We start from the raw sequence: 13,597 nt of genomic DNA on the forward strand, positions 1-13,597 counted from the left end.
CCGAACCCGATCCGCCCTTGTTGAATCTCAGAGGCCCACGATGTGTTCCCTTTGTACAAATACTGTCGTAACATGCAACCGAAGGCAAAGAACCATCTGGTGAAGGTCAAGCGAAACCCAACTGATCTTGTAGCAGCCTCTGCTCTCGAACAATGAGTCGTCAAATACAAACCTTCAATTACAAACCTTTCACCATCGTTATTACGGTCACTAGAACCATATCTCCTTATCACATGCCCGAGCAAGGTATTATCAGCAATGCCTAAAAATGCTGATTCGCCACTAGAAACCGAATTACTGATGGAAAAGCGAACTTGTCAGCATACGACCCGCTTGCCGCCGTATAGGTAAGATCGATCAAGGGTAAAAGGAAACCTGAAAGAACCTCAGACGCGCCATCCAGCAAAGCAAGAGAAGCTTTGTTTGCAGGTGGATATAAACCGGTGGGGTAGCACCTATAAAATCGACAAGAGGTTATTTCCCCAGCAAGAGAGGGGATACTGACATCTTTCCGCGACCTCTGAATGTGGCCCCGATTTCGGCAGTCATCAGAGACAAGTTGCTGTGGATCTGTGATCGAATAGGTGACAGCAACGCCCCAAATCTGTACGGCATATCGAAAAAGGCCCTCAAGCTTGCCGTCAAATGCTGATCGGATAAGCTCGCTGAGTTGTTCGAAGCGTGCGTGTCCGAGGCTAGTAAACCTCCCATATGTCACTATGGGGAAAATGTTGGAGTGGATAATCTATAATAAATTACTCCCAGTCGTCGAAAGTCAAGGAGGCATATCAGATCACCAGTTTGAGCTCCGAAAAGCCAAATCATCCATTTATGCCATCAAAAAGGGTTGCTGGCTTAGTCGAAAATGCAATTCACGGAAGGGATTGTATCAGCAAATATTGCGTGGTTTGGCAGCGAGGAATCCATTCAACTCGGCCAGTTAGAACCTTAGTTGGAAGTCTTTGGCGACGCTCTGGTATGACACCGTTGATGGACCCAAGGAGAACTTTTTCTACGTATTGTGCCCACTACTCAAGAACATCATGATGTAATTAAGCTTTCAGATCCGGAGGAGGCCATGGTGGTGAATTAGACAAACGACAGATATTGAGTTGTACGAAGCAATCAGTGCTGTTAAGGTTTGGTTAGCGCATGTTTTAGGCAATGTACATAAACCGAGTGCGGTCTACTGAAGAGCAGCTTTAAGCAGCATTCGTCATTTCGGGAATAATAACGACTGACATCTTGGCAGGCGAGATGATGAACATATATAACATCAGGTCCATTTCTCCCTTATCGCATTTGAAAAAAGCTAAAAGATAGAGATCCATATGGAGTTGGCAACAGCGATGAGAGCAATCAAAAAGGGGTCGTTGAATTTACAAGCTACCCTTTCATCGAGGAGATCAATTATAATTTTACGAAGTTTCTCACCGGTTCTGGAGGATATCGGTAATGCCTGTACAGAATTAAATTTGATACCTCATCTGATTGCCCAAACTACGATGAGGTCCCAGGGGACCCAGCGTATGTGATCTGCCAATATCCGAGATTCTTGGAAGAAAGGAGGAACCTAGAGGAAACTCTGGATGAAGTACTATCACCGGAAAACTTTGTCCGGAGAATGATAGCTTGCCGGAAGGATTGGGATATGATCAACTCCATGATCACAGGAATGCAGGATAAACTACGAAAAGAGAAATTTGGAGAAAGTGAATATTCGAGAGGCCTTCAATACCGATTGCAATGATGATCTGCCTAACCGTCAGCCATATTCCAGAATCATTTTTGATAGTCAGAAGTCGTAGTCGCGCAATTAGTCCCTATCCGAGAAACTGTTGACGTTTCGGTAGTATTAAAGTGTGTAAACTTGCAGACTTCTAACCAATACTTTTACGAAAACCAACCCAGTTCAAATGCAGAAAAGAGACGGTAGGGGGTTTAAAAAAAACTCTTAAATTAAGGTCGCCCATCTCAAAACTGTACATATGTCTATCCTGGTCATCCTTTGGTCGAAAAGCCTTGCCCTACCGCGTCGACTCTTATGAGTGAGCCGATTATAGGTTACCTACTTGAAATAAATATCCCTGTTCAACAAACCTTAGGGCCTTTCATCAGGAGAAATACCACGTAGAATTTAGATTGGTGAAATTATCCCACCTCTAAACTATTAGTTAGACGTCTGTCAGACTTCTGTTTCGATGGTCCTGTGAAGGAAGTCAACGGTTGATTTCGCATCCGCGATGACGAGCAACCGGAGAGGTGGAAAAAATACTTCAATACAGTTCTAGACCGTATCACATCCTATGACGCCCTTCCTCTTGAGGATGAAAGCGCTAATCATCCCAACATACGAGTACGGACTGATCCGTCAAAGAGAAGAGAAATCAATCATTTCGCTCCTTTTCTCGAAATTCTCAATATTACCGGAGTTAGAAACGTTTGAAAATAGATGCCCAAGATACCACCAAGCTTCAGCAATTTTCCTGGCTCCCAGATCCCCCAACCTATATACCATTTTGTAGCTCATATCCTCCCCCGATGGAAGTGAGTCACTCAGTTACTGCAAATCTGCTGCTTCCACTCGTTCAGAAATTTTGGGAATCCCAGATTTTTCTCAGAAATAGGAGGAAAGGCATGATCATCAGGATCCCAAAAAAACGCACTCGCTTTGAATGTAACATTTTGAGGGGTATCCTGCCATCGCAAATATAATAATAGCTAAAATAATCTTGGAACGAAAAGAGCGTCTCGAAAGCTAGATCGATAGAGAGCAGGCTGGTTTCCGTTCCGGATCCTCCTGCATTGACCATATCAACATACTACGGATTATATTGGAACAGTGGGCAGAATTTAGATCTTCGCTGCACCAGCGCTTCATCGATTTCGAGAAAGCTTTAGATAACGCGAACACGGAGGGTGTCTGGAGTGCTCCACGTAGGATATGGATTCTAGAGGAACTAATAGCTATTAATAGAGTGGCATATGGTGGCGCCCAATGTCACGTGCTGCGCCAAGGTAAAATTTAGGAGCATTTTAAGGTCGAAAGCGGAGTCCGCCAAGGTTGCATCTTGTCACCAATATTATTTTTTCTTGTTATCGAGGACGTTTTTCATGCTGTCTTGTCCGGAGGACGAGGAGGAATACAATGGACGATGACATCTTTCCTCAAATATCTCGACTACGCTCATGACATCACCCGGTCATGGACCTTGGCCAAATGGCTCTGGATTTGGAAATAGAGGCAAGTAGAGTTGGACTGAAGATAAACACCAACAAAACCAAGGTTATCAGTCTGACTATCCCCCTATCAATGGCTAGAGCATCGAAAGCGTCGATCAATTGGTATATTTGGGAAGCGTGGTTTTTGCTGATGGTGATATCGATTTGGATGTCGGTCGAAGCACTAGATCCGCTTTCGTTGCTCTGTCGAAAATCTGGAAATGTAGCTATCTCAACACCAAGATCAAGTTGAGATTGTTGTGTGCTAGTGTTCGTCCTGTTTTGCTATATGAGAGCAGTACAGGGAAAGTGAACTTTAATGTTACCCGATAGCTCCAAGCTCTCTCTGCATCGTATCATCCGAGTGCGCTGGCCTGACACTGTCTCAAACGGAGAACTTGATCGACGCACAGACCCGGCATTCGTACGTACTGTGCATGCAGTGGATGGCCGACGAGTGGATCGCCCCAATGGCACTTGGCACAGGACAGTAGCAGATGAGGGCGAGCATCTCAGGAAGTCATGGGGGGGAGCTGAAGTACATTTCAAGTAACCTCTCAACTAACTGATCAGCAGTAGATTTAGAAGTTGTTGCATAGCAAGAAGGGATCTGACAATTCCCTGGAAAAGGCTGGCCCTCGCAGTGCAGGAGAATTCAGACCCCACCATGTTGAAAACCGACCAATCTCCAAAAAAGTAGTCCATGGCCCCTCCATGATTTCTTTCAAATCAACAGCGAATCTATCTCATCATGTGTATCATATAAAAAAATATTCATTAATTAACCCCAACAGGTCTTTGACAAATACCGTAAAAGATATGTACCTACACTATACGATATCGCTATCTATAATTAAATTAACTATCGAACACAATTGCAAAGACTTAATTAACAGAAATAAATGCCTACGCCGCAGCAAAGGTGTCGAGTAGTATCAAATATCACGGACTGAAACAAGCATTTAAATGTTTGCATATTGAACTGGATTAAATGAAAACAATGACGACCAATTGTAGATACAAACATACTCAGATACTATATACCACATATTACGAAATATCAAGCCATATTTAAGATTATAGTTTATATTGCAAACTGCAAACTTGGAATGTGGTTTAACAAGACGATTATTGACATTGTTTGTCACCGTCATCCCTGACCTACAGAATTTCCTTATCCGATTGTGTGTTATACATATTTATCTGAAAGATGAAAAACGTGTTGCACATTCATTTTCCATAAAGATCAGATTCATAAGGTATAGATTTCAGGGACTTTTTTTTCAAATTTCACTCGTGCAGATAATATGCTTAGAGTATATAATATCGAATGATCTGGCTTCTTTGCAGTTTTTTTGTTAAAGATATTTAACAAAAACCGAAGATACAATCTATTTATTGTACTAAATCAGGTGAAGGAAGGCAAATCTCAAAGAATTATGTGAATTTTGTCGGACTTACTTGATTGGATACTATAAAAAATGCATCGACATTGATGATGCTCTTCCAAAATTATTTAAATGTCAACATCAGCGATATTTATCTTTTCTAATTTTAGATATACTTTTTTTTCGCTTTTAATTCAAATTATCAATAAAATCTTGCTCCTTCCTTATTCGTGAAGGCCTAGTGCAATTACACTGAATCATTCTGCACCAGAGCGTATCTTAAGATTACTAATTAGCCATTGTAAGTGATTTGAATCTTGCAACCTATTCATCATTTGTCTAGTTGACATGTCTAGAAGATAGAAAACTGCTTTAAGATACATTAAAACATCTTCTCTCGTATCCGCCGGAGATCATGAAGTTTCTACATAACTGTACGAGATAATTATCAGTATCAAGTCTCATGCATAGACGATGAGATGGCAATAAATCTGTAGATACTATTATTTGCCGACAACGCTATTATTAAAGAACGTTTTTGTTGACAATAACATTTGTTTAGTTGCAATTTCCAGTGGTTTTTCTAATGATAAATATTATTTACTTTTTTGTTTTGTTACAGATCCTCGAGCAATTAGCTATCCATTCATGGAAAACCCACTGCCAACGCTAGGAATGGTTGCCACATATTTAGCATGGGTTTTAGTGATAGGTCCAATTTATATGAGAGATAGGAAGCCAATGAACCTGAAGACCACACTTATAGTTTATAATGCCTGCCAAGTACTGTTAAGTGCCTACATGTTTTATGAGGTGAGTGAAGGACATCAAAATGAAATTAGCCATTCAACGAATAATATGCTCTTTTATCTTTAGCACCTCATGGCCGGATGGGGGACATTCTACAATCTAAAGTGTCAACCTGTTGATTATTCAGATGGACCAATGTCAAGAAGGGTAAGTGCCATTATATTTTTCTGTAACCACAATAGAGAAAGTTTCTAGGCCATTCGGAAAACCCTAAATTTAAGTAAACTCAACTAGCAACCATCCAAACCTTCAAGAAAATCTTGTATAATAAAATTGTTCCTTCACCCAAGAAAAAAGGGATCTTGCCATGGATAAGCGTTAAAGATAAGCAGGCTGATAATACAGTTCATTCGAATGGGGTTATTCACCATCGAAGACTAGAACCTAGGTCTGTATTATTAAATTTCGTCCTTCCGAATTCAATTCTAGAACAGATAGATAAATAGATAGATAGATAGATAGATGGATAGATCTTTTTAAAAATGATGATATACAAATAGTCAAAGAGAATAGAGGCTACTTAAAGAGGGTAGAGGCGAAGCCGATTCAGAAGAGTCGACCACCCTACCTAGCACACGCAACTAGGACTAACAAACTAAAATAGGTAAAGCCAAACCTACCATTTTCTACATTGATCTTACCTATTTTTGATTATTCCTGGATGATGAAAATAGGATTTTCTTGGCTGCCGATCTACATTCAATCAAACACAAAGAGAACGTCCTCCTTTAGCACTGGAAAGCTTTTATTTTGTCAGTAGTATTAGCTAATGTTGGTAAAGTGATTATCAACAGATCGCTGGCAGGCCTAGACCGGATACCGGTTGTTACGCCGTTAATAAAGACATCGCTTATCATGAAAGGCTTGAAAGGTAGTATGTGTCTCAAGACAGTCTGGACACTCGGCACTGCAATCCTCAACGAATACCTTTTTTTTTTTTATGTATGGAGATGGAAATCTTAGAAAAACGCTGCTGCGCCAGGTTGCAGCAGTGTGTGGGATTCACACCCACTAAAACCACCCCCACTCTTCCGCCCCTCCCCGCGGGACCACCGTAAAGTATTACTTCGCGGGGGAGGCTCTGGTTCGCTATACCAGCTCGTCCATGTCACGTCTCCGTCGCGCCGCCTTCCGAGCTCGATCCAACTCCAGGAGTTTTGTCTGCACCACTGCTACTGCCTCATTTGCCACCAGCCAGTTTTCCTCCGACTTCAACATCTCTTCCACCAGGTTGGAGGTCTCGATGTCCGCCCCTAAGATGCTGTTCAACCTCCTTTTCTGCTGCAGAAATCTGGGACAATGGAACATAACGTGCTCCGGGTCCTCAAGTGTAGCACCGCATTCAGGACAGTTGGGAGACTCGTCCAACTAGAAGCGATGCAAGTACTTCCTATAACCACCGTGTCCCGTAAGGAACTGTGTCAGGTGGTAATTCAATTCTCCGTGCTTTCGGTTGATCCATTTCTCGATACACGGGATCAATGTATGGGTCCACCAGCCCTTGTCGGAGTTATCCCATCGTTATTGCCACTTGCCACACAACTCTCTCCTGATGGCTTTTCGGAAATTCGCATTCACCTCGGCTGAATTTGCCTTCCGTTTTCGTAGAGCCAGTGTGCCTCGCTCGCTAGAAGATCTATAGGGATCATTCTTGCGATAACACACACTGCCTCCGTCGACGCCGTCCTAAATGCGTTGCACACCCTTAGCGCAATTGGCCGGTATGCCGAACATATCTTCCTCCGGTTGACAGCGTGGCTCAACGCTCCCGCCCAGACAGGGGCCGCGTATAGCAGGATCGATCTCACCACTCCCGCGATGAGTAGCCTGCGACTATACTTCGGCCCTCCCACGTTAGGCATCATCCTTGCAAGGGATGAGCTGGCATTTGCTGCCTTCTCTCGCGCATAATCCAAGTGTCCCTTGAAACTCAGCTTGGCATCGATCATCACCCCCAGGTATTTGACAACCGATTTTGAGACGACCTCACGATTACCAACCTGGATGGTAACCGTGTTGTTCTTCCTACGGTTGGTAATGAGGACCGCCTCCGTCTTTTCGTCCGCCAGGTCCAGCTTGGCCATTGGTAACCATAACTTGATGGTATGAATGGCTTCATTTGCATAAAGCTCCACGTCCTCGGGATGCTTTGCAATTGCAACTACCGTCAAGTCGTCCGCAAAACCAATCAGCGTTGTCTCCTCCAGCACGCGAAGGCCAAGCACTCCGTCGTACATTATGTTCCACAGCAGCGGTCCCAATACAGAACCTTGAGGCACACCTGCTGTCACAATGTACTCCTTCGGCCCGTCGTCCGAGAGAAGTCTGTCCGAAAAGTAACTCTCGATGAGCCGAACCAAGTAGCTAGGAACACCCAGTTTGGCCAAAGCGCCCTTAATCCAGCCCCAGTTGGCTGAGTTAAAAGCATTTTTGGCGTCCAGCGTCAAGAGAGCCCAGCATTTGCCCATGGCCATTGCATTTCGAGCCAATTCCACGACTTTTGCTACTGCATCGACTGTAGAACGGGCTCGCCGAAACCCATATTGCCGCTCTGAACACGAATACCTAGGTAATGCTATCAGGCATGGAGTGTTGAAGAGGGCGATAATCCCGGGTTTTAGTTTGGTGCTCACAATTTAACAAGGCTTTAAGAATGTTGCCAATGGGGTGGAGTTATCCTCCAGATAAAGTTGCCTCATAAGTGGATTAGAATGATTCTCCGTTCTTTCGAAAAATTTCTCGACCAGGCTGAAAGCGAACTCTCGAAGAGGTTTTATTATTGCTCGCCGGTACAGTGTCTCAAGATTCTGCCCTCGAAGGACTCACATTTCTTCATAGCTCTGGTCGAGCAAGTGATCCATGTAGGGACTCTGTAACAAAGAATGGGTCTTATTGGGACTTTATATTGAGTCAGCTTGTGTATGTGTGTGTTTGAAGTGGGGGAGAGGCAAAGCCTCTGAGCACTCAGACCTTAGTGCTCTATTGTACTCGATTCCCCATTTAACGCAATATCCCGGATTCGTTAATGTATCCCCGCATTTTCGTGATGTGGTGTGATGCTACCCGCTGCCGTTTGAGCACATCAACAGCAAAAAATCTCATTACAGGATGGACACGTATCATCTACCTATTCTGAACATATGCCCAGCTAGTGAATTATGGCCAGTCAGAATTCCCACAATACTTCTGCAAGTCTTCCTATTTTTTGACAGGATAAACATAATGCAAGTTTGTTTGGTTCTGACAGGAAAAGTTTGGTCTGTCTAGCAGCATTATGAAAAGCTTGTTCCCAGTTTTTTATGGCAGCATCAGCCACCCCAATTGCTGGTTCCGGTCCGGACATGGGGAAAGTTCACGCCTCTTTTGTTAAGGCATCTGAGATTTCATTTCCCTCTACACCACAATGACCAGATACACAGAGTAAATCCACCGTATTGAATCTAGAAACAGAGTTCAATCGGTTTCTATATTCCTGAACGATTTTTGAAGTGATTAAAGTACTACTCAACGCCCTCAATGCAGCTTGACTATCACTAGAGATTGCAATGCACCTGCCCTTCAACCGCTCATCAATAATCCACTTTGCCACCCTTAAGATCGCATACACTTCAGCCTGGAAGACCGTTGTGTATTGTCCCAAAGGAAAAGCCCACTTCACGTTTTTATTCGAGAGGTAGACTCCTGCTCCAGAACCATTTTCTGTTTTTGAGCCATCGGTGTTCGTCGCTTTCGTTGTTAGGTAGTAATCGACACTCACTTCAGCGCACAGAAATCTCTGCGGTAGCATAACGTATGCACACTTTATTAGGGTTTCATGAACACCATGCACTCTGGCTGCATCAGAAAGCTTTTGGAAGGGCGCATACCAAAAGCCTCTTCAATGTCCACAAACACCCCCTCGCGTATTCGCTCTTCCAAGTTGCATCCTCAATCTTTGAAAGCAGTGAATGAAGAGCAGACTCACAGGGCTTTTCGCGCTGGTAAGCATGTTGGTTTTCATTTGGTGGGTGCGACCTTAGCGCCTTCTCGCGAATGTGATGCTCAACCAGTCTCTCCAAACATTTCAGCGAAAATGATATTAAGCTGATTTGCCTGAAGTTCTTTGGATTAGAATAGTCATCTTTTCCACGCTTTGGTATGAAGACTACCTTTATCTTCTGCCAAGAGGAAGCCATGTAGCCCAGGGCAAGACATCCTCGAAAAATATATCTTAGAAGTTGCTCTAAGTGCTCTATACCCTCCCTTAGCATCGCTGGGTAGATGCCATCCATGCCAGGGTCTTTGAAGTGTTCAAATGATAGTATAGCAGATCTGGCCTTTTCATTGGTAATAGCCGCTCTCGCAGTGTCCGGATTCTCCTTGGAACACCTTCGTGTTGAAGGGTTTGCTGAAACCGCAAATTCACTTCTTCCCATTTCTGAGACCTGTTGTCCCGGGTGATGCACTTCCAAGAGAGTCTGTATAAACTCAACTTTAGAGTTCGTGCAAGTACCATCCGGGTTTCTATGAGAGTTAAAATTGGCCACCTCATCCTTATTAAGGACTCTGCACAGCCTGGAGGTTTCCTTTCATCTTCCAGTTCCTCACAGTATGCTCTAAAAGGCTATCATTTCAAACGTTTTAAGAGTCTCTTATATTCACGCTATGAATTCCGGAAGTTTAGCCAGTTATCACCTTTATTGCTTTTGCAGGCACGATTTCGAAGTCATCTGGTTGATTTCCGGAGTCTCTGCAGTTCTCGGTTCCACCATGGAACCATTTTACCACGTTGGCCTCGAAAAATACTATATAAATTAATAAATAAATTAAGAATTGATCTTCTATCGCCAAAGAAGTCCTTAGTCGCCTAGGGGGCTCAACTTTTTCGCCAAGAAGTTCATTGATCTTCGTCTAATCTGTTTTCCTAGGATTCCATCTTTGTATTACAGGCTGTTCGCCTGAAATAGTCAGAGTAAATTCTAAGTACCCGTGATCTGAGAGTGAGACTTCATCTAGCACTCGCCAGTTTCTAATAAACTCTACCAACTTTGAAGTGCAGATTGTTAGGTCAATTACTTCACTTCTTCGAGGCCTCACGAACGTAGGGACACACAGTGTCACCGCCAGGCCGGCCGTAGTCGGATTTCCAGTTCTTCTCATTAAGGGAGTTGCTGTACTATCCTTTTTGGCTGACCGCACCGTAGACACCGGGTGTAGGTTTTCCACTGAAATGGAGAGCCTGCCTTCCACAGATTTCTCCGCGGGGGAACATTTGGTAAGGCCTCCAAAATCCCTGCCTCGGCCACGACCTGATTTCCCAAAGTGGCGGGTGGATTCGAAGTCCGTGACTTCTTACCACTTGGAGAATTACAATCCCCTGTTTCCCTCTTCATGTGTTTTTGGACACACTTAGTGTAAAAGTAAACTACAACCAGCTCCCCCACCACGACAAGGTGGTGTCCGAGGGGAAGCTACTTTTATCTGCTAGCGAATCCGTTTCACCATTGCAACTACCGCGCCCCATGCTGTATTTGATTGCACCATGCACCTTATCAGATTTTCCACTGTTAAACGGGTATTTAGCTCTATTTCAAGCTTTCTCTTTGAGCTTTTAAATTTTGGGCAAGCAAAGAAGACTTATTCTGTATTTTCGGCTGCACCTTCACACGTAGGACAATCAGACCCAACCTCAAGAAATAATTCCTGTATCCACCGTGTCCGGTTAAAAACTGAGATCATAACTCGTCTCACCGTGGTTCTGCATAGTCCACATACTAATGTCTGAGATAAGCCTGTGTGTCCACCGACCCTTCTCCGCCTGGTCCCATGTTTGCCATGTAGACGCTTCCTGACCTACAGACCCTACACACGACTTGCTTCATCGGTTAGAATACCCACCGGGATCATCCCCGCAATCACGCGTGAAGGTCGTCCATGGTTTCTTTTAGAGTGAACGTATCGTCGAAACCGCGTCTGATCAGACTCGTAGTTTTCTCGGATAAGAGGGTGTAACTGTTAAACTTGGTATTCCTTTCAACCAGGAAGTTTTCAGTAGAGGCAAAATCCCCTTTCATTTGGACGAGGATTTGGTGAGATTCAAGGCCAGGCATTCTAATGAGAAAGTCGTGGTGGAGCAATTTCTGCAAGGTTGTTTTAGAGGCGGAAAAACGAGTGAGGGGGGGGGGGGGGAGGGGTTATGGTCGGCTCCTTAGAAGATGCTATCATATGAAATTTGTTGTGACCGTGAAATGATACCCCTATACCTAAGTAAAGCCCGCAACGCTTGGGCTTTACTTAGGTATAGGGGTATACTTGAATGGAGCGATTAAGGGGTGTGGCCTTCTTTTCATGGTTTTGTATGGTTTTTGAAGCTGAACTGCCTATCGTCATAACCCTTTTGAAAGCCTACCCTTTAAAATGCATACTCGCAATCCTGGAGAGCTGCAACTTCACCAAGTCCAACACCGACCGCTTACACGATACACGATTGGGGAGTCGTAAGTCCACATCCGTTGATGTCGGACCGGACCAAATAGAGAGCAACTTACTCCCACTCTTTATGATCCACCGACCCCTCTTTTTGGGCTTAACACCGATAGGTCAAAAATCAAAAGCGGGAGTAAGACGGCTACGGTTTGTTGAGCTGATAGTCGCCGCTTTCTCCCCAGTAAGCGTTAAGTGGGGTTTAAAGCGCAGGTATTTCAACGATGCCTGAGAGCTAACAACATGCGCCCCCATGCAAATTTCACCAATTTTCTGTTTCCGCCGCTTTTCCGTCTTGTGTTCGGCAAGCTCTAGCCCGTGGTCTAAAAGTCAATACTTGATCGTTTGTATAGTCTCGTACGCATATATCTGTCCTTCGTCGGGGTGATTGGACGACAGCGGCTTCTTCAGCTACTGGAAGCCGTAAAACACCATTATACATTAAGTCCCATAGCAGAGGGCCCAGAACAGACCCCTGCGGAACTGCTGCCGTTATTACATAGATCTTCAACCCTTCGTCCATATCATAAAGTAGCTTCCGCTGTCGGAAGTAATCGAAGACTATGTTTAATATATATTTTGGTGTTTGTGCCACGGTGAGCGCTTCGATGATATGGTTCCATCTGGCTGAATTGAACGCGTTCTTGATGTCAAGAGTCACTAGACTTGCATCCACCTCCGATTCCAATATTGACCACCTTTTTCTGCCGTTCCCTTTCTTCCATCATGATTTCTCCTGAGAGAGTAAATTTTAAGATGTTTGGCTGAATCGCTCTATTGATACTTCTCCCAGTTGTGCTGGGTGAATTCTATGAGGTTTCTTGCCAACTTTATTACAGATATTCTGGTACTCTGAACCGGGTTTTCAACCGCGTTCTGGATATTTTCTCCCGCTAACGAATGTCATCAACTACACAATAGCATATCCAGTCTGGCAAACTTTACCATTCTGTTTCAGCTAACGCCTGCGTTCTAGAAATGATCATTTTTTGGCCAAGCTGTCTTTCTCTGGGGTATCTCTCGGGTATTAGAGACAGCTGCGAACTATGGTCGGAAGAAATTTCCGAATTCAAGCCGCTCGTCCGTTGCTCACAGGATACCCAACTTGTGATTCTATTTACTGCAAAGACCAAGTCGGTCACCACTGCGGTATTATAGTCCCTTTATGTCGCCGATTACATGCCTGCTTCCTTAAATCCCTCCTCTACCTATATTAGATATCCAAATCCCTGTTTGGTAACTTCCCAATCATCAGCGTCCAGAATTGGTTTTTTGCTCTGGATTCCTTCTCGCATCTGATTGGAAGTTGCTACTTACCGGCGCCACAGTTCGCTGCTCATCCTCTCTCACTTATTGCTAAGCATCGCCCGGCAATTACCACGAGCAGGATGGAGTAGGATTTGGTAGCATAGCTAGGGATGGTTTCTTTTTTCAACAGTCTATTCTTCGGTTTGTACTACTGTGGAGTATTTTCTTTACAAGTCGGTAGGGGGACATATTGTCGTTTAACAATCTTGTCTATCTACCTATCTCTCTGTCTTTGTCTGTTTGTCCATCTGTATATCTGCCGTCTGTCGCACGCAAGAAGATTGACTATAGGAAGAGAAGATCAAGTGGCTAAGGGACGTGGAATGTCATTGCGTATCTGTGGGATAGGGCAGAGGTAGCTATGTGGTTGCAGTATTGGTGTGTCGATAACATTTTGTCTTGTGTGT

The 13,597-nt window shown here is 44.1% G+C and overlaps 1 protein-coding gene across 1 annotated transcript in view; it reads left to right on the plus strand.

Annotated features, from left to right (window-relative positions):
• LOC119652567 (elongation of very long chain fatty acids protein AAEL008004-like) overlaps positions 1-13,597 on the plus strand; it is a 128,233-nt gene that overhangs the window by 21,651 nt on the left and 92,985 nt on the right. Inside the window, exons 2-3 of the mRNA XM_038056780.1 lie at positions 5,233-5,423; positions 5,487-5,567. Coding sequence (XP_037912708.1) covers positions 5,233-5,423; positions 5,487-5,567 — 272 coding nt within the window. The remainder of the gene's footprint in view (positions 1-5,232; positions 5,424-5,486; positions 5,568-13,597) is intronic.

Source organism: Hermetia illucens, chromosome 3 (assembly GCF_905115235.1).
Source record: "Hermetia illucens chromosome 3, iHerIll2.2.curated.20191125, whole genome shotgun sequence".
Classification (NCBI taxonomy): domain Eukaryota; kingdom Metazoa; phylum Arthropoda; class Insecta; order Diptera; family Stratiomyidae; genus Hermetia; species Hermetia illucens.